Source organism: Drosophila eugracilis, unplaced genomic scaffold, assembly GCF_018153835.1.
Source record: "Drosophila eugracilis isolate 14026-0451.02 unplaced genomic scaffold, ASM1815383v1 contig_2154, whole genome shotgun sequence".
NCBI classification, from domain to species: Eukaryota; Metazoa; Arthropoda; class Insecta; order Diptera; family Drosophilidae; genus Drosophila; species Drosophila eugracilis.
In genome coordinates, this window is record NW_024573038.1 from 11,628,247 (window position 1) to 11,646,243 (window position 17,997).

General features: G+C 36.1%; 2 protein-coding genes across 7 annotated transcripts in view; both read left to right on the forward strand.

The window, feature by feature from the left end:
* LOC108105978 (rab11 family-interacting protein 4B) overlaps positions 1-17,997 on the forward strand; it is a 45,311-nt gene that overhangs the window by 10,383 nt on the left and 16,931 nt on the right. For 2 of the 6 annotated variants that reach the window (XM_017212799.2, XM_017212800.2), the window contains exons 5-7: positions 836-880; positions 12,655-12,693; positions 13,383-13,497. In XM_017212799.2, the coding sequence (XP_017068288.1) occupies positions 836-880; positions 12,655-12,693; positions 13,383-13,497 (199 nt within the window). Of the gene's footprint in view, positions 1-835; positions 881-4,840; positions 4,997-7,088; positions 7,520-12,654; positions 12,694-13,382; positions 13,498-17,997 lie in introns of those variants that run through there. The other 4 variants (XM_017212801.2, XM_017212802.2, XM_017212805.2 and 1 more) reach the window with 3 other exon arrangements.
* LOC108105980 lies at positions 2,803-3,766 on the forward strand. The gene is made up of 2 exons (XM_017212808.2): positions 2,803-3,149; positions 3,204-3,766. The coding sequence occupies exons 1-2, from the start codon at positions 2,928-2,930 to the stop codon at positions 3,657-3,659; spliced, it is 678 nt and encodes a 225-aa protein (XP_017068297.1). The 5' UTR covers positions 2,803-2,927; the 3' UTR covers positions 3,660-3,766.

Here is a 17,997-nt window from a genome sequence, read left to right on the forward strand (position 1 = left end):
CGAATTTCCTTAGTTTGTCAGGCATATTTATAAGGCGGCACACATAATCGCGTTGAATACGTAATAGCCATGAACATAACACAAAAAAGCTGACCAGGCCCAGAGACTTCATCAATTCAAAACTCTCAATTTGTCTGTCCGAGACAGCATATAGTATGAAAAAAAAGTGTATTTGGAAGAGTTAACCTTTTCTTTATGTAAACCTGTGTTTGTTAGTTTCAAACTGTGTGTGTGTGTGTGTGTGTGTGTCTGTATCTTGGGGCTTTAAAAAAATGCATACACAGTCTGAAACCAGTTTTTTCTATGCTCTGTCTTGGGCTCATAAAACGCTTTGGGCCGTGATTCATGCGTGTCTCTGGCTTCGGGTCTCGGAATCTCTCACATCACACAGTGATCGCAGTGCCTCTCCTTCTAGTCGTGTTCACTCGTCTCTTTCCCACTATTTCCGCCTTTGTTCAACAACTTGCTAAAGCCGTGGTGAATTCAGAATTCACCTGATCGTAAGAGAGCCGTTTAACTCTCTTAAGTTGAACAGTGATGAGGGGTTAGTTTGGTTTTCTAGCTAAATAGCTAAATAAATTCAAACAAAAAAGTGTAAAATAATAAATTCAAAATAAAATGTTTAAATTTCTAGTGTCTTGAGGAATATTTATATTTATTTTTATAAAAATAATTGGGTAAATAATTTAGGCCTTTGTTTAGTCGTTTTCGGAATTTCAATACTTTTGACTAACCTTTAATAAAAGGTGCTTAATTTTTAGCAATTATAGGTTCCCTGATACTTAAGCCGAAGGATATATATAGCTTACCCCATTGATAAACATTTTTCTTACAGCAATCCTGATAGCTTATCACAGCGTCGTTGGGGATCCATGAGACAGTAAGCCATCTCGAATATACTTCTGTTTTTGGGTTTTCATGTAGAGCTTCATATTATCATAATCCCCATTGTTGACCCATTTTGGTTTTGGTTTATTGATATTTGTATATAAAAATATAACTAATTTTTTAAGAACCCTATTGGTATATTATTCCACACATTCTAAAAAACCAACAAATGTTGTAAATATTTTTCACACCTTTAAGCTTGTAATTTATTTATTTTTTTAATTTATTTTATAATCTGATTGATGATTTAAAATACAAAATAAGGGAATAGTTTTTAAACACAATTGATATTTTCCCACTCAACAAAATCATTTTCCTAAGATCTGTTTATCAAAATTTGTTAATTTCAGCCATAAGTTGGCTGCTATTTTCCCAAATTTCCCATTAGTTGCCTTTCTCAATTGCTTATTTTACGTCTGCCGAAATTAGTTATCAGCATTTTCCCATCTTTTTGCCGGTTCCAATTGGGTTGTACAACCGAATGTTCAATTGGGTAATTTTCAAGAGCTTTCCTTCCGGCCCGCCCCCAAAAAAGAAACCGAAATTTATGTTTATTGCCTGAGGGCTGTCATAAAAGTTACAACGAAAAATAAAATTTGTTCACTTTGCCGGGACTTAATTGCAACTGAAAGCATAACAAAAGTCAAATAAATATATCAGATTAATAGCAAGAGATTTTAGTTAATAGAATGAGAACTTTGGCTGAGAATGGGATCTTTGGCCAGTATTTATATAACTTCCTTTGGCAGTTCTGCTTGTCAACCGAAGACCGCGTTTCCTGCTGCCATCTTCTTGGGCCGAGTAAAAAGTAGTTTGTCCGCTTTTGTGAACTCTTCTTGGTAAAGCCAAGTGAAAAGGTTGAAGGTATAAGATGCGGGCCTTCTCTTCACTCCCTTCTTTTTTTGGCCAACTCCTTAGCTTGGCTTACAAGTTTTGCTGACTCGCTGGGGTTGTCATGCCGTTGGAATTTATTTTTTTCGCTCAACCGATCGGAGGAAGTGAAGAGCGAGAGGGTCCAGAAACAGGTTTAACTTGCGGCAATTGTTTACTCTTCAGAATTTAGGCCGGCACTTTTGTCATGTAGCGAAAATAAAATTGACCCAAAATAAAACGTAGTCTGCTGATGCTATCGATTTTGACATATTTTCAAGGTATCATTATGTATCGGTATTAACTTTGATATGAAATCAGTGAATTATTCCCGGAAATTGCTTGTCATCAAATTAGCTTTGGCTTTTTGTTGTTATAAAACGAAGTTCTTTTTCATTTATCGATTTTTCCGATAGTTTAAACAATGTTTCAATGTTTTTATCGATAAGTTTTATGACTATATTATTTAACATATCACAATTTTAAGGGGACTCCTTGATTAGTAACTTTGACAATCTCTCTTAACCTGCTTTATACTTTTATTTCGACGCAAAACAATGCGAGAAATCTGAAAAAGTAATCAAATTCCTCTGCAATTAAGGCGTGTGCAAATCAGTTAACCCCACGCAGGCTGTAAATTGTGGATGCTCTGTCAACTTTCCGGACCTTGATGTTCCCACCATGGCTTCTCCTCTTTTACAGCCAACTAACAACTACCAACTCTGGCCGACTTGGATTTGTCATGCAAATGCCTTTGTTTTTGCTCATCTGCTGGGAACATGTTTTTCCCAGTCTCTCTGCACTTGGCATTCAACAAAGCTGCGCTGGGAAATTGAGGGGGGAAAAATGCATTTCAAGAACTGAGAACAATTAAGGGAAAATTGTGGGAAGAACTTTAAAGATTTGTATCTGAAAATGGAAAGGGAATGCTAGAGATACCAATTATTTATGGTCTTTTAAAAGTAATCAAGAACTTGGAAAACTTTTTTCAGTAATTAAAAACTTTGATAACTCAAATATTTTGAATCTAGCAATCGGCGAAACTAGTGTTGCCCTTAAGGCTATAGGTTTCAGTTCAAATCAGTAAGAGCTTTCTTGTCCTTATAACAAAATCTAAATTCTTGATAGAAATCATTACAAAAAAAAAATATTCAAAAATCCGTCGTGAAATGTGGGACTATCAGCAGGATATTGACTTTAAAACTTCTATTAAGATATCACCGTACTGCCATACCTGGCAGTCGGCTTGCTGGCTTATACTTAAGGCCTATGATGTGTGGAGATTTTTAGTATGGGATCGATCCGGGACTTACATAGCCTTTCTAACGATTTTCTTGTTTGGTCTCGGCTGCCTGGCATTCCACTTTTACAGACGCAAGATGAAAGATGATGTAAGTTGATGAAAAGTTATATCCTTCCCATAGCCTAATGGCATATCCGATTAGGTGCCCATGTCGGAGATCCAGTCATTGAGAGAACGTGTTCAGTTTGTAAGTCGGGATATGGTCAAGATGCAAGATGCTCTTAATGGTGTCATTAATGCATACCCAGAGCCCAAAACCTCTGAGTGGGTTTTCAGTAATGTTTTTGAAAATGCTCCAGAGTCTGAGGAACTTATAGCAATGCCCGAAACAGAAGAGATTCCTGTATCATTTATCAATCCAGAAGAAGAGGTTAATAAACCAGAGTCTGAAAATACAGATGCTAGGAGTCAAATTCCTGTTTTACAAAATAAGCCGCTCTTAAAAGATAAAAAGCCAGTGAAAGAATCAAAGCTAAAACCTCCCCTTACAAAACCGAAACCCAAACCGAATGTAATGCCAAATACCAATGAGTCGAAGGATGTATCAGATGTGAATCAGAAAAAAAATGGCAATCGACCTAAAGAATGGAGGTTCTAGATCTTGGTTCCTCAATGTGGTACAGATTGTGAAGAGGAGGAAATCCTTGAGTAAACAGAAATCGTAATGTTGTTGGTTTAATAAACAATTTGTAATCTTTTTGCAAATGATTCTGTAAATTTTTCAGCTTTCAACTTATTTAAATCGGATTTCGTATTGTGGTTAACCTCCCCTCCTTACCCTCAGCCTTGACATCTTTGCCTTCAAAATCGGTCAGCATTAAGTGATTTTCAATTGTCTTTTCAGTGCGCTTTTCACCTATTTTTCACATTGTTTATCTCGGTTTTCCCGCACATAATTTCCCAAGTCTAACCGTTGTTGGCCCTCAATTAGCCTTAAAGGTGGCCGGCTGCCTAATCGAGGCATTTTCCTAGCCACTTTGCGGGGGCCTCTAACTCTTTGTTGGCAGTTGGCTTGCATTTCTTGGCTAATTGGCAGACTCTGTGACAATTCCACTTTTTTTTTTCTCCTTGGCTTGCATTTATTTGAATGATTTTGGCAGCTGAAAAAAAACGCTCGAAAGTTTTTTGTCTGTCGCCAATTTGGCTTCGGGTTTTGGGTAGTTGTCATCTAATAGGTAGTTGAGAATGTTCATTGTTCGCCGGATTTGTTGATGCTGAGCCAGTTTTAGTTTTTAGTTTCGCCGGGCAACATGTTGGCAGCGAACAAGTTGCATGGGAAAATGCTAAGAAGGCAGGAGAGTTGCCGGATTAGGTGGGAAAAATGTTTCTGTTAGCATAAAGTTGGTCTTGCACACAGTTTGGGGGACCTAGAAATATACATTAATACAAAAAGTTTCAGGATAATATCTGGGAGTTATAAATCAGAAAGAAGTTAAGGCAGGTTTTTGGAAAGTTTCTGGCGCCCTTTAAAAGTGTTTCTTAATCTTTTTAATATTTAACTTTTAACTATATTAATTTTTCCTGCTCCTTGCCTTTTTCCAACTTTCTGGCAACCCTTTGAAGTGCATCAGAAAATGCTCTCTTGCCCCTCTCAATTTCTCTCTCCCACACACACACACACACATACAGAAACCAAACTTATTCGCTCTTTTGGCCCGCTTTTTCGTTTTGTTTATTATTTGGCTGGTTGGCTCTCCCGCTTCGAACCTGTTTGCTGGCCGCTTTTATATTGGCAGTCGGCTAAAATGTTGGAATGTGGTTTTTGGTTTTTAGTTCGAACTTCGCTGTAACCGCGTGCGGATGTAAGGAAATTTCTGTCCTCGTTTTGGCCCGATTTGATTATTTATTTATCGCCAGAGAGTCTGTGTTCCGGTATAAAAAAGAAAAAAACCAAAAAATAAACAAAATTCCGCCGCATCCATTGAGAAAACAAAAGTATGTGAAAGTGTCTGAGTGTGTGAGTGTGTGTGGCCTTTGTTTTTACCAATATATATATTTTTTTGGGGGCCCCAGACAACGCGTCGTATGTGAAACATTTGTGCAAATAGATTTAATTGTGATTTTGTTGTTGTTGTTGTTGTATTTCTATTTCGTCTTTGGTTTTGGCCATAAATTTCGCTTTCCACGGAATAGAAAACGTTTTTAATTCGAGCTGTGCTCGGCTTTATGAGATTTCGTACATAGTTTTGTGCTGTAGTTTACACTTTGGTAATTTACAGCGTCACGCCTTAATGACGTTCAACTACCATCATAATAGCCGCAATAACAAGCTCAGTCTTTGGCTATATACCATAGCATATAGCCCAATCGAAATCAAAGGATGAGCTCGGTTGGTGGTGTCTTCTTCTCGTGCGTTATCATCCTCCTCCTATCTATCCATCTTCGACATGTGTTTCGCGTCTCTTGCACGTGACTTTTCTTTGGGTTTCCACGGGGGCCCACGCCCTTTTGTGCTGCACTTTTCCCACATTTTCCCATGCATTCAGCCAAATTAAAGCCCCATTTGTATAGGGGGGGCAGGTAGAAAAACATAGTTGGGTCTGAATGTACTTCAAGTTGAGAGCAGGTTAGTGATGGTAGGAGAGATATGGTGGTATTTTGAGGGTGTTAAGTTAGTAATTTTAAATTCGAAATTATATTCATGATCAGCTTAACCTATTAGCAGATCGAAAGCCAAAAGACTATGTTATGGTGACTCTCTGATATGGTCATTAGCATTTCAAATTCAAAGAAAGTTGGTTAATATTTTGAATAAACAAAACGACTCTTTGGGAACTTCTTTCCAGAAGATTCATCATACATTTTAGAACCCTGTCCCCTGACTTCTTATACTTCAATAGCTTTCTTAAACACTTTCTTCATATATTTAGCCAATAATTTCTTTGGCCATTACACCTTGATTTCAACACCTTTTCAAAGGCTGCCCAATAACGACATAGCCAGCCAATCAACTGAAGCTCTTGATTGCGTTTGCCAGTTGAAAGAGTAATCGACTTTTTTTCAAAGCACTCTCAAAGTGCAGTTCGAATCATTGCCACACCGCATCTCCAACCAGTATAGGCCCTTTCCTGCTCGCATTGTCGAGAGCCATCAATCAAAATCGAATCAGTTTGATTTTATAGCCTTAATTATCCGGAGAGCAGCCGTATAAATGTTGAACGTCTGCGGCTACACAATTTCATTGCTAGTTGGTCAGTGCAGTCGAGAGTGTAGCTTTTCCAGCGATTTTCTTTTCGATTTTTGTTGTTGTTGTTTTCGTTTCGTTTTCGATTTTGATTTCGATTTCGCTGGCAGAGAGGCGTTTAACAACGTTATCAGAGCGATTTCCAACAGCGTGTTGGCTAAATATTAACCATCTCATCCGCTCAATGGCTTTAACCAATTGTGGGTTTTGGTTTTTGGTTTCGGCTTTGGTCCGACTTGGTTGTTCGGCTTGAGGAGATTCGTAATGAAAAGTGAAGTGTGGCTGGCGGAGTCGTCAATTGCGAAAGTGTGTCTAATTTGCCGATGATGAGTGCGCGAGTGCGAGTGCGTTTTCTCGAACGAAATTTCCTTTTCTGTGGCAAAACGAGCTAACAATTTGCTGAGCTTCTCATAAACTAAATCAAAAGTGAAGTTAATGGAGGTGCAAAAATTTGCTGCCAACAGTGCTGTTAAGTCGTAAATCTAGGAAGATCTTGAAATTGATTTACACTTGTGATTTTATTTTATAGTTAAAGGTCATTAAGGAATGTCATTAAAGTAGTTCTTGAGGCTAACACCTTGGATAAAAGAACATTGGCAGAAAACGGGTTATAAACATACAAATTTTTACTAAATTCTGAAGAACTAAGAACATCATTTTCGTGTTTTTTTATATTTAAACAAAAGTGCTAAAGTGTTTAGTTTAATAAACTTCATAAATGTTTAAAAGGCTTAACAAAAATAAAAACAAAAATGTTAATAAAACTTCTATAAAAGTAACTTAAAAAAGTCCAAAAACCTTAACTTGGTAGTTAAAAGTTACTTTTAAACTCCTCAAATATAATGACAAAACTTCTATGGAAAGTAAAAACTTCTAATAAATGACATTCTTCTAATCCTATAAGTGGTTTATCAACCTTTTACAAACCTAAAATAAACCCTAAATAAATTCAATTCCCTGTTAATTGTTCTCAATGGCCTTTTAATACACAAAGCCAGTATCGTGCAACTCTTTCAAGCTTATAAACTTATCAGAAAAAGATAACGCAGCACACCTTATCGGTTAAAATCAACAAATTAAAGTCAATGACGTGCACAGTGCGGCCAATGGCAGTTAAAACTGATAACCAAATGAGCTAACACAACGTTAAAAGATAAACCCACTAAAAAATAAACAATTTGAATAAAAGAAAAAAAAGAGATCTCAACCTAAATGGATGATGAATATTTTGAGTATTTTCCTTATGACCGCCGTCGCAGTCATTTGAGAGACAAGTGCGTATGAAATTTTCATTTTAAGAAACCCTCACTCGATGTTGTTCTTTTTTTGCACTTAGTTGTATTCATGTAGTTTGTTAGTTCTCAAGAAAGCTTATAAGACACGCCCATTGGCAGTTAGTTGAAGAAGTCAACGCCCACATGTCCATAAATACTTTCACTTGGCCAGGCAAACAAAAGTCGCTTTGCTTTGTAGATTTACTGTGACTCAAGGCCTTTGTTTCTTTGGAAATCGCAACAAACGCGACATTTCTTGACCCTTTTTGTAAGATTGTTACCATTTCTGAGGAAACTAACTGAGGCACAGCGAAACGCTTGTTGGGGGTAAAAGTTTTTTGTGATTCGGGAAAATCTGATTTCTGACTTATTTGGGGGGAGTTTTTTTTGGCTGGAACTAAAGGAACATCTTTGTTAGAGTTGCTTTGCAAATTTATATCAAAGAATGCTTAAAATACTTTCTAAATTTTATAAGATAAAAGCTTATAACTTCCTGATGTATACTCTTCAAATATTCTTTGATTATATTTTACCTTCTTACCCTTTTAATGATAGAAATGTTAAACTTGCTTAGCCTTACCTTAATTACAATCTCAAGAGAAAATATCAAGAATCATATAATTTAATTATTTTTGTTACTATCTCCTTTCATAATCTTTTTATATTCACCGCCCTTTCTCCGTCTCACTAAAATCTTAATGAATACCTTCCCACTTTTTCCATAATTTAATTATCCACAAAAATCTAAAAAAGAAACAAGATGCTCTCCCAACCAAAAAGAAGAAGGAAAACCCGTCTAAGGCCCTCAAATAGTTGGTTTTTTTAATAGTTTAAATTAGCTGAACTTCCCAGGCGCTTAATGAGCGCTTTTCAGGTTTTGCCACCTGAAGAAGGGCGCCAGAGTGGGCGTGGTCAGGTGACTGGGCAAGGTGTGTTTTCTAGCAACACACCGTCGAAATAGTAACAGTAAGCCTGAAAGCCATTCAGGCGTTTCGCTGTGAACAGCAATTTCTGCAATTGAAAACTTGATTTGGGCAGCCCAAAAGAAACAAAAAAAAAGCTTCCGTCAGTCTATTTGGGTCAATCTCACCTGGACGGGGACAGGTGTTTGTCTAACTTAGTTTTAGCCCGCTTTTTGTTTGCTTTTCCTTCCCTCAATCCTGTTGTTGTTTTTGTTTTTCTTTTTTTTGCATAATCCGATCGTGATTGATTGACGCTCTTTGGGGGATTGGCGCAGAAAATATGAGACATAAATTGCACTAAAGAAAGGCGGCACGAAAACTAAAAAGAAATACACAAAATAAAAGAAACTCGCAGAGATAATGACAATAAAACTTCGGCTGGCATTAGCCATTGTCTGTTTGTGTTTTTGTTTTGAATTTTAAGTAGTAAAGTTCAAGAAACTTTTGCCACCTTTACTTAGTTCGTTGATTATTTAATTTTCGGAAGACCCTCAGACTTGGACAGCCAAGGGGTTAGCATTAAAGTTTGACTTTTACTTTAATTTCTGTTCGGGGCTCTCATAACAAGTACGGCAAACTGGTTGTTATTTCTGTTTAAATACTTAACTCGTTATGAGACGAGTCCCTTTGTCAGGTGATTTTAAGTTTTTGTGGCGAAGAAGGGGCAGGGAACTTCCCCCTGCATTCAATTAACAATTTCTTGCTAAAAGTTGCAAGTGATGTGATGAAGAGTAGTGAAACATAGTTAAGGGGGCTTATGCGATAGGTTGTTTTTTGTCATCCTGATGTGAGATGGATAGGCCTTGAGTTAAGATATTTATGAAGTCAAAACAAGACTGATGATGTTCAAAAAATGCGAAAACCGGTCTGGCCCAATTTGAGACTGGAATTTTCAGTATTTTGTCTATAACAAAGCCAATAATGGTCGGAAAATGGAATTTTAAATCTCGTTGAGCTTGTTTTTCAATCTATTTTCAAAATATTGAAGTGCCATTCAAATCTGAAGAAAAAAATATTTTTTCAATTTTTCATAAAAATGATGATGGTACCCCTTACAAAAAAGTGAAATTTCAGAAAAATTTTAATTTCCGAAAATCAACTTCATACCCAGATAGATAGTTTCCTGGGTTCGTTAGCTGCAAAAAAACAGATTCCTTTTGTTTGTGGCTCTTAATTTGACAAAGTTAGAGGCCTAACACTGGGGGACTAACACTAGCTAAGACCCTAGCTAACACCCTTTAGTATTTCAACACCTAAACTCCGATTTTCCTTTAAAAATCAGAAGAAGAAGAAAAACTTCTAGCTAAGAAACGAACCATTTCTATACGCTTGCCTTGTTCCCAATAATTTCCGATTATACAATCCGCATAGGCCAGCACAAATACCTATGAAAAATTACATAAAAATATATATGTACGAGTATATTCGGTTATGATTGCAATTCATTCTAAATAACGATTGAAAATACCTTTGAAAGCTTCCACTCTGTTTGGCGTGCCTCTGCCTCTGTTCCCAACCTTTTTCAGGTGACCCCTCGCAGAGGTTAACGAAGCGGAACGCATTGCGCGAGGGAATAGAATAAACGAGGGGTGGTAGAGGATGGGCGGGTAGGGAAATCAGCTTGCAATGGATGGTAAAAAGGTAGACATTGTTATTCAACAGGTGTTTTGTTGCCTTCTATGCCTTTGACTGGATTTTTGTTTAATTTAACTTTGAATATTTCTGATTTATTACCTTTAAAAGATGGTAGATAGAATGTTAAAAAGCTCCACAAAAAAGTGAAGTTCAAGTAAAAACTCTTTGATAAAAAAAGAAAAACCGCATTATAATTTCCGGTCAAATTCTCGAATTTCATTGAAATTTTCAAGCACTCCCTATCTGAAATTCAAGGTTACCCAAATGCTGAAAACTGATTCGGTAATTCAGACTGCACGCCCCTCAAAAACCCCTACCCTTTTCCACCACTCCTCGAAATGCTGCCAACGACCTTAATCATATTTAAACAGTTTTTTTTTTTTAACTTTTTGGTTGCTATAGCGATTACATGTCATTACCTTGATCGTTTTTTGTCTACAATTAACTGTTGTTTTTTCTGATTCGTTATTTTCTTTTACTGTTTTTGTTTTATGTACTTTTATATTTAGGTTTAATGTGGGCAAACAAAAAAGTTACCTAAAATAAATTGTTAAATAAGCTAGTTTGCTTGAGCTTAAATTTGAAATTTTAATAGAGCTTTAATAATAAAAATAATAAAGCTAATTTTACCATGTGAATTGGTTTTTTTGCTTAATTTAGATGCTGATTGCCTTGCACTAAATTCAAACTCAAAGTAATTATAAAATCTTATCTTTTTAATAATCTTTTCAAAAACAAAAATCAACAAGCTTTAGTCTTCTATGATTTATTAAAGTCACATGTAGACAGCTGCCTCTAGTAAAATACAACTTTTCAGTACTCCAAAAACAGGCTTTTCGCAGCCAGACAAATTTAAAGTTGCAACTTTTTTGGCTGCCATTTAATGTCAACTTCACTTTGCATCAATAAAATGCCAGCCGCCGGACGGACCACTGACTCATAAAAAGCAGCTATCCAAACTACCCAAACTAACCGCAAATAATTTGACTTCTTTTTTTTGCATTTTCTGCTACCGCCTGCCTTTTGGCTGCAAAAATTGCGCAACATTTTGCAGCAGGTCCCCTCAACACTTTTTGGCTTTGGTCAATTTGCAATAATTTGCTGGCTTGTTTTTAGATTTTACTTTTATTTATTTATTTTTTCACATTTTTTACAAGCACGCAACTTCAATTTGCTCGCTGTTTTTTGCATAAAAGTAAATTAAAACATAAAATGAAGTTGCGTTCGTTCGCTCATGGAGAGTGCCATAAACCCAGATGAGATAGATTTTTTCACATGAATGTTTTATGTTTTTGGCTCAACTACGCTCAAAACTGGGCTAATGAGTTCAACTGGGGCCGAACAGAGACAAAAACAGGCAACAAAAAAAAAAAAGAAAAAACGGAATAGCTAACGTTTTGTTTTGCAAACTTTTCTGGCTTTGCAAATTTGTACTTCATTTCTCGGTTTTCAATTTTCCAAAACGGAAACTATTCGCGGTTTTCGTATCTACGCGTTTTATGGCCCCCACTAAAAGCAAAACATTTTCCATGCATTTGCCATGTGAGATCACCTCGGCTAGAAACCGCAAAATGCTTTAGGCCAATAAGGAAAACAAAACACTGACAAATTTAGTTTTTGTTTTTGTTTTGAAATATAAATCTTAAAAATATTTTACTTTTTAATATAAACAAAAGTAAGAATGTTCTCTATGTTAGTCAAGTTTTCATCTAAATTTTTCCATGCCAAACATATTTTTATATTAAAAAACAAACATATGTTTAATATAAAAACTAAAAACTATCAAATTTTCTATATTTTTAAAGACAGATTTCCCCTTAAAATATATATAAATAAAGACACTTTTCCGGCAGTTTGTTTGCATCTCTCATTTCCTTTCTCCTTCATTTGGCTTTCAGCATTTGGTAGTTGCAAAATGTCTCCCACCTTTGACCCATTTTCCCGATATGCACTTTACACAAACACACAGTTTTTTCCCTCCGCTTTTTCACTTTTACTCGAAATTTAGTCGTCTACGTCTTTGTCTCTATTTGAGTCTCCTCTTATCTGTCTACATCTTTCGCAATTATTTTGTCTTTGACGTTTCTTTTTTTTTGCTGCTACAATTTCTTGGCTGCATTTCGGCTTTTCTCATTTTCATTTTCCTTATATTTTTTTTTACCTGCTCGCGTGGGTGGCGCATTTGTTGTTTTTTTTTGTTGCTCATTTCTTTCATTTTCACGTGTTTGGTTTCTTCGTGTTTTTTGTTTTTGTTTTTGGCTGCCTGCGTCAAGTTGTTTTACAAGTTGCCTTTGCTGGTAATTCCCCTTTTATTTTCCTTGTTGGCCATTCAATGCCAGCCAATTTATTTGCATTTCGAATTGCTAGAATTTCGCCCATTTTGAAGGGCTTCTATAGGTTGTGGTTGGTATTTGGACTAAGGGTTAAATTAGCATTTATCCATACTTAGTGGTTTGCTGGTTTGGGGCTGGTTAAGTGTGAAAAGGCGTTTGCATTATATTTGGGTTACTAATCTATGTTTTATTTTGTGTTTTTCAGTTCCGGTCGCAGACAGATAAGCTCAAATGCCTTAGCCAGGTAAGTTAATAATTTTTTTTTATATAATGGTGAAGATTTATATATTTAAAAATACAATTTATGACTATTTGAGAATGGAAACTATAGTTTAAAAACCATATTTAGATCATTGTTTTAAAATATCATAAATTTTGTATATTTTAAAGCAAAAAAAGTTAAGTTGGAAATGAAAAATTTTCTTATATTTTCGATATTAAATAGTGTAGCATACTTTTTGGATTCACTTTAAATACTTTATTTGCCGTATTCGCTTTGCCTTATTTGAATTTGCTTTTTGCTGCTTAAATTCGCTTTACGTTGTATAAGTTCGCTGTAAACATTTGGTTGGTGTCTGTGCTAAGCCAATATAACAAAAGCCAAAGCTAGTGAAAGTTCAAACCATTGGCAGTGTAACATAGGTGGAGCTAAAATATCACTCCGAACAATGTTCCCTTTGTCTTAACACAATGTAGAACTGGGTTATGTCTCTACTAAAGTTGCACAAATAAAAAAAATAAAAAATAGACGCAAATTTTTAACAATTTGTTAAATATATCGTTGTTATATTGATGTTAATTTATATTAATATTACATTATGGGATCTTCTTATTTTGTTGTCTAAAAAAATAACTAGCTTAGAGATGTTTTCTTTGTAATAATACCCATTACTCATTTTAATTAAATGAAATTATTTACTTTATTTATTTTAGCCAACTCTATAGATCATCGAGCTTTAACTCATCGGGCCGTAGCTCCAACTGTGATACAACCGAAGACATGTACAGCGACATTAGCTTGGAGAATCGTCATGACTACGATTATAGGGTAAGTACACCCATTAAATTAAGTAACAATAATTAAATAAAACTATTAAATTGAAATACCTACAACTACGGAACCCTTAACATTTGAAAATAATGCAACTTACAGTTTACTTTGCTTAGATAATGGGATATCGTTAGGACATCAATTCAAATTCGTTCCCTCGGCTTATTACACATTTCTCTTGCGAAAATCAATTTCAAAGTTTATTGATGACATAAAAAACTTAATAAATCTCTGAAATCAAATCATGAATTTGCTGACAAATTGTCAAAGTCTGAGATTTCAGCATTGAAATTGCCGATGAAGAGGCATAATCTGCACTTGAACCGAATTCGGAATTGCAAAATTGATTTGCCAACTTTCATGTGAGCTTGAAATGCATTTTCATTGAGCTGAAATTCCAAAAATACATTTCTATGTTCGGTTGGGAATAAAAATAAAAAAAAACACATTCCCTGGAAAAGTGAATTTGTGACTTTTCACTTTGGATCTTCGGCCGCAATGGAAACAAACGTGTTTTCTTTCCCTCAATCGCTGTGGCAGTCACCTTCGCTGGTATTTTTTTTACTGGGAGTTCGTGGCTACTTGGCAGGTGAAATTCAGTGCTTTGGTTTTTGGTTTTGTGTATGTGTGGGTTGCCGTTGTCTATCGCGATCTCTGCGGATCCAATCCGATTGTGCTCCACCGCCAATGATGATTATATAAAGCAAGGAAAAAAAAAAACAAGCAAAAGCATTTCAGCAGGCTCTCTGTATTTGGCCATGGCCAATGGGGGAGTGCATTGGCGCCTCAAGGTCATTGAAATTCACTCAGCCTCCCTTGCATTACTGCCAATTGGATTTCCCATTGGCCAAGTAAGAGCTTTTTTGATTGAGTGCCAAAGAGGTCGGAAAATTCATTCATTGAGGCCTTCGGGGGCACTTTCCTTGCGCTTTTCCTTGTGGGAAACATCTGTAAAATATTCACATGAGGAAGAGCCCAAAATTGATTGCGGTTGCGGTGGGCATTTTGAATTAATAGACGGCTTTTGTTCACCGAAATTCACTATTCCGAATGATCTTTCTTTATGAAGACGGTTCCTTATTTACTCTAATAGGGTTGTATAATTTTGAAGCCATTTTACAGTTTAGAAAGGACTTTAAAAATCAACACAAATTCTCTTTTTGTTTGAAACTTTTTTCTTTATACGCTTAAAAATATTTCATTTTAAAACTTAAAATCAAGATCAAAATATTCCCAATCTATTTTCCTTAACCCCTTTCCTAAACTAAAACCAAAAACTTTCTTTCCTGCTCTCTGCCAACGCTAAGATTTCCTGAAAGAAAGCAAAGAAAACAAAAATCAACTGATACGGGCAGACGCATGTAATGGTGATGGCGACAGGTGTAAAAATTGCTTTCTGCATAATTGCTTAAAATAAACATATAAAAGGAGTATGAACTTGGTAAAAGTCGCCGGCAATGACAATAAAAGGAAAGGTTGGAAAAGCAGACAGGAAAAAACAAAGAAAAAACACAAACAGAAGTGAAAATGATTTTTGCGAAAAATCTCACGTACGAATCAATTTTTAAACGACGCTGTGCGATTGTTCTTTTATGCAACAGGCCAACGGGAAACGGAAGTGGCATGAGGGTTGTGTGAGGGAGGAGAGCAAAGGGATAGGGGGGTGCTTGGCCAGGTGTGGAACAGGTGGAGTTGGGCCAAAAGATCATTACAAGTCAAAGAAGTGCCTCGCATTTGGCTTGATTGTTGTGTGAAACTTGGCGCTGAATACGAAATGAGTTGGGGAAAAACAGAAGGTTTATTAAGGAAAAGAATGATATTGCTGGCAAGTGTTCTATTTTTCGAAAGTTATATAATCTTTATAAATATTTTCAAACGTTTTTAATAGAATTTTTCAACTTTTCTTGCAGAAAAGTTGATTACAAATTATTTTAGTAGAAAATCAGAATTTTCAGCTTATTATCCATATATGTAGGTCTCTCCAGTAGCCTAGATCTTAACCCCTTCCTAAAAACTAGCCTAGTGAAGAACCCCATGAAACTTTCCACATCTCACCTTGGCCCCATGCCCAGAAAAGTGTTAAGCGTATCCAAAAAGATTTTCACTGCACCAAATACGATTTTCTATTTAATTCTTCTTTCACTTCTGCTGGCCTTAATTTCCACCAACCCCCCTCCCAACCCACTACTTGTTTGCAATGGTCCGTTGGCTTAATTAAGCCGAGGTCACTCTTCTGCGGCTATATCCAATGCGGAAGACAAGAATTGCCTTCGATTTAACCGAACATATTGCATAAGGTATCAGGATGAGGGAGATCTTGACATGGTTGTTCCCAGTTTTCCCAGCGCTGTCGGAGGTTGATTAAAATCAACATTAAGACTCTTTTTCCAGCTGTTTTGCATCGTCGCACTTATGCAATTATAACTGTAGGCAGGCCCAAGACAATGCCACAATTGCAATTTGTTCAATTGTCAGTGTGTTTGCCAGAGATGTGGGGAAGAAATCTGTTTTTGGGTTTTTTTTCTCTGCTTTTTTGGGTTAAAACATGCACAAGGGGAGTATCTGCGGTGACGACATCACTTGAAGTTGCCCAAGCAAAATGTTTAGGATTTGGTAATCCCGCCAATTGAATATCTCCTCAGTCTTGATATATATATATATTTGGTATGTCTTGGCTATATTGATGAAGGCGTTGACTGGAAACAGCCACCTACAAGGCCTCGCATAAACAAAAGCCTGCCACCAGGTGTCTGTCTGCCTAATAGAATGCATAAATATAAGAAAAATGGAATACAAATGAAGTTGAAGTCAGCAGGCAGGAACTAATAAAAGCAAATTTTGCAGGAAGAGGCTTTACCATTTGGTTTTATTGAATTTTTTTTTGATTTCCTTTACATTTTCTTGGTAAAAATTTCCAATTAAATTGAATAAACTAAAAGATTTAGATGCTTGCATTATTCCTCTTATTTTTTGACCATTTAAAACCAACAAAATTGGACTCTTAAAACTCAAATTAAACTATGACTAAGTCAACCAAAATCTCTTCTTCATTTCTGACCAATTAACCCTCCCCCTTATGGACTTACCACATCTATCCTATCACAACAATTTCGAACACATTTGGGTTAAACGTTTTCGTAAATGCCTTCGAGTATTTAATTCCGTTTTTACTTCGGTCTACTTTAAGGCGCATTTGCATTAATTATGATAATTGCAACGTTTATGTGTGGGTCGCTTTGTCTTTGTCTTTGTCTTTAGGATTTTCGATGCTTTTCTGGGTCAACGTCACATTTGGGTTAAAAATTGATTTTCGTTTATATACTCATATATATATATATCTATATATATTTTTGTGTATTTTCCTTCCATATCGCATTCGGCTCGGCTTTATGCTTTTTATGTTGTGCCGGGCCTCGACTTTTGGTCGGGTCTTAAAGGTGGGCGTCCAAAGGTGCCAGCAAAATTGTTTAATCGATAAGACGACCCTAGCAGGTGGCGAATGGAATGGCACGAACTGCTAGACAAAACCCATTTTATGGATAGTGGGTGTAGAAACGGTTTTTCTTTGCCGGTTATTTTCAGTTGATGGATCGATCGGTGATTGCTCGGAATTTTCAAAATATTTCTAAGCGCTTTTTTGTGCTATTTTTGAAGGAAAAAATATTATTTATAAACATTGATTTTTAGATAGAAAATAAAACTTCAAAGTTTTAGTTTGGATTTCTTTCTGGTTATGCACTTTTTTACAGGTTTCACATCCCCTGACTTGACATTAAAACAATTCTAACGTTGACTTTACATTCACCTCATTTCCATAGCCATTATCTCAACTTTTGCTATTCCAAATCTAATAATAATTCGTTCTTTATTTACCTTTACTTCCAGGTAAGCAAAACAATGGTTAAAAACTAAACTACCTCGAGCACTCTTATCTTACCAATTCCACTTGGTAAGTGTTAAAACGAACCCACAAAAGTGTTTCTTGTTGTCTGCCTTTTATCTAAGCTGAAAAATCTCCCGAAGAATTGGCCATAATGGGAATTTATGTTCCCACACATACACACACTCAAGCTTGGAAAAAGAGGCGCCACTGTTTCTGAAGGCGTGGCAGTGGGAGCAGAAATCCTACGCTTTCCATTACGTCATTTTGGCTTTTCGTTCGTTTTTTTTTTATTTTTTGCACAAGGTTGTCCAAGGCAAACGGGGCGTTACATTAATGGTTAACTAGTCAAAACGTATCGAATCGAAATCGGTTTCGAGTTCGAGTTCAGTTGAGGCTGCACTTGTCTTGGCCAACTATGGTCTGTATCTTATCTGGTCTTCGCTATTTGGCCGCACAACAATTTATTATAAATAATGAGACAGTGGAGACTTGAGTTAACAATTTCGGCCTACGTGCAAATTGCCTTCTTTCACGTACTTCTTTCGCGCAAAATCATCTTGAACTTTTGGCATTTTGTGATGGGATAAGCTAAAGATTTATTAAAGTAGTTCGGG

What these genes read in the sequence shown, in the direction of transcription:
- LOC108105980 (XM_017212808.2), top strand. Translation starts at nt 2,928, where the DNA reads ATGTGGGACTATCAGCAGGATATTGACTTTAAAACTTCTATTAAGATA. An exon ending in GACGCAAGATGAAAGATGAT is followed by an intron (nt 3,150 to 3,203) that starts GTAAGTTGATGA and finishes ATATCCGATTAG; the next exon opens with GTGCCCATGTCGGAGATCCA.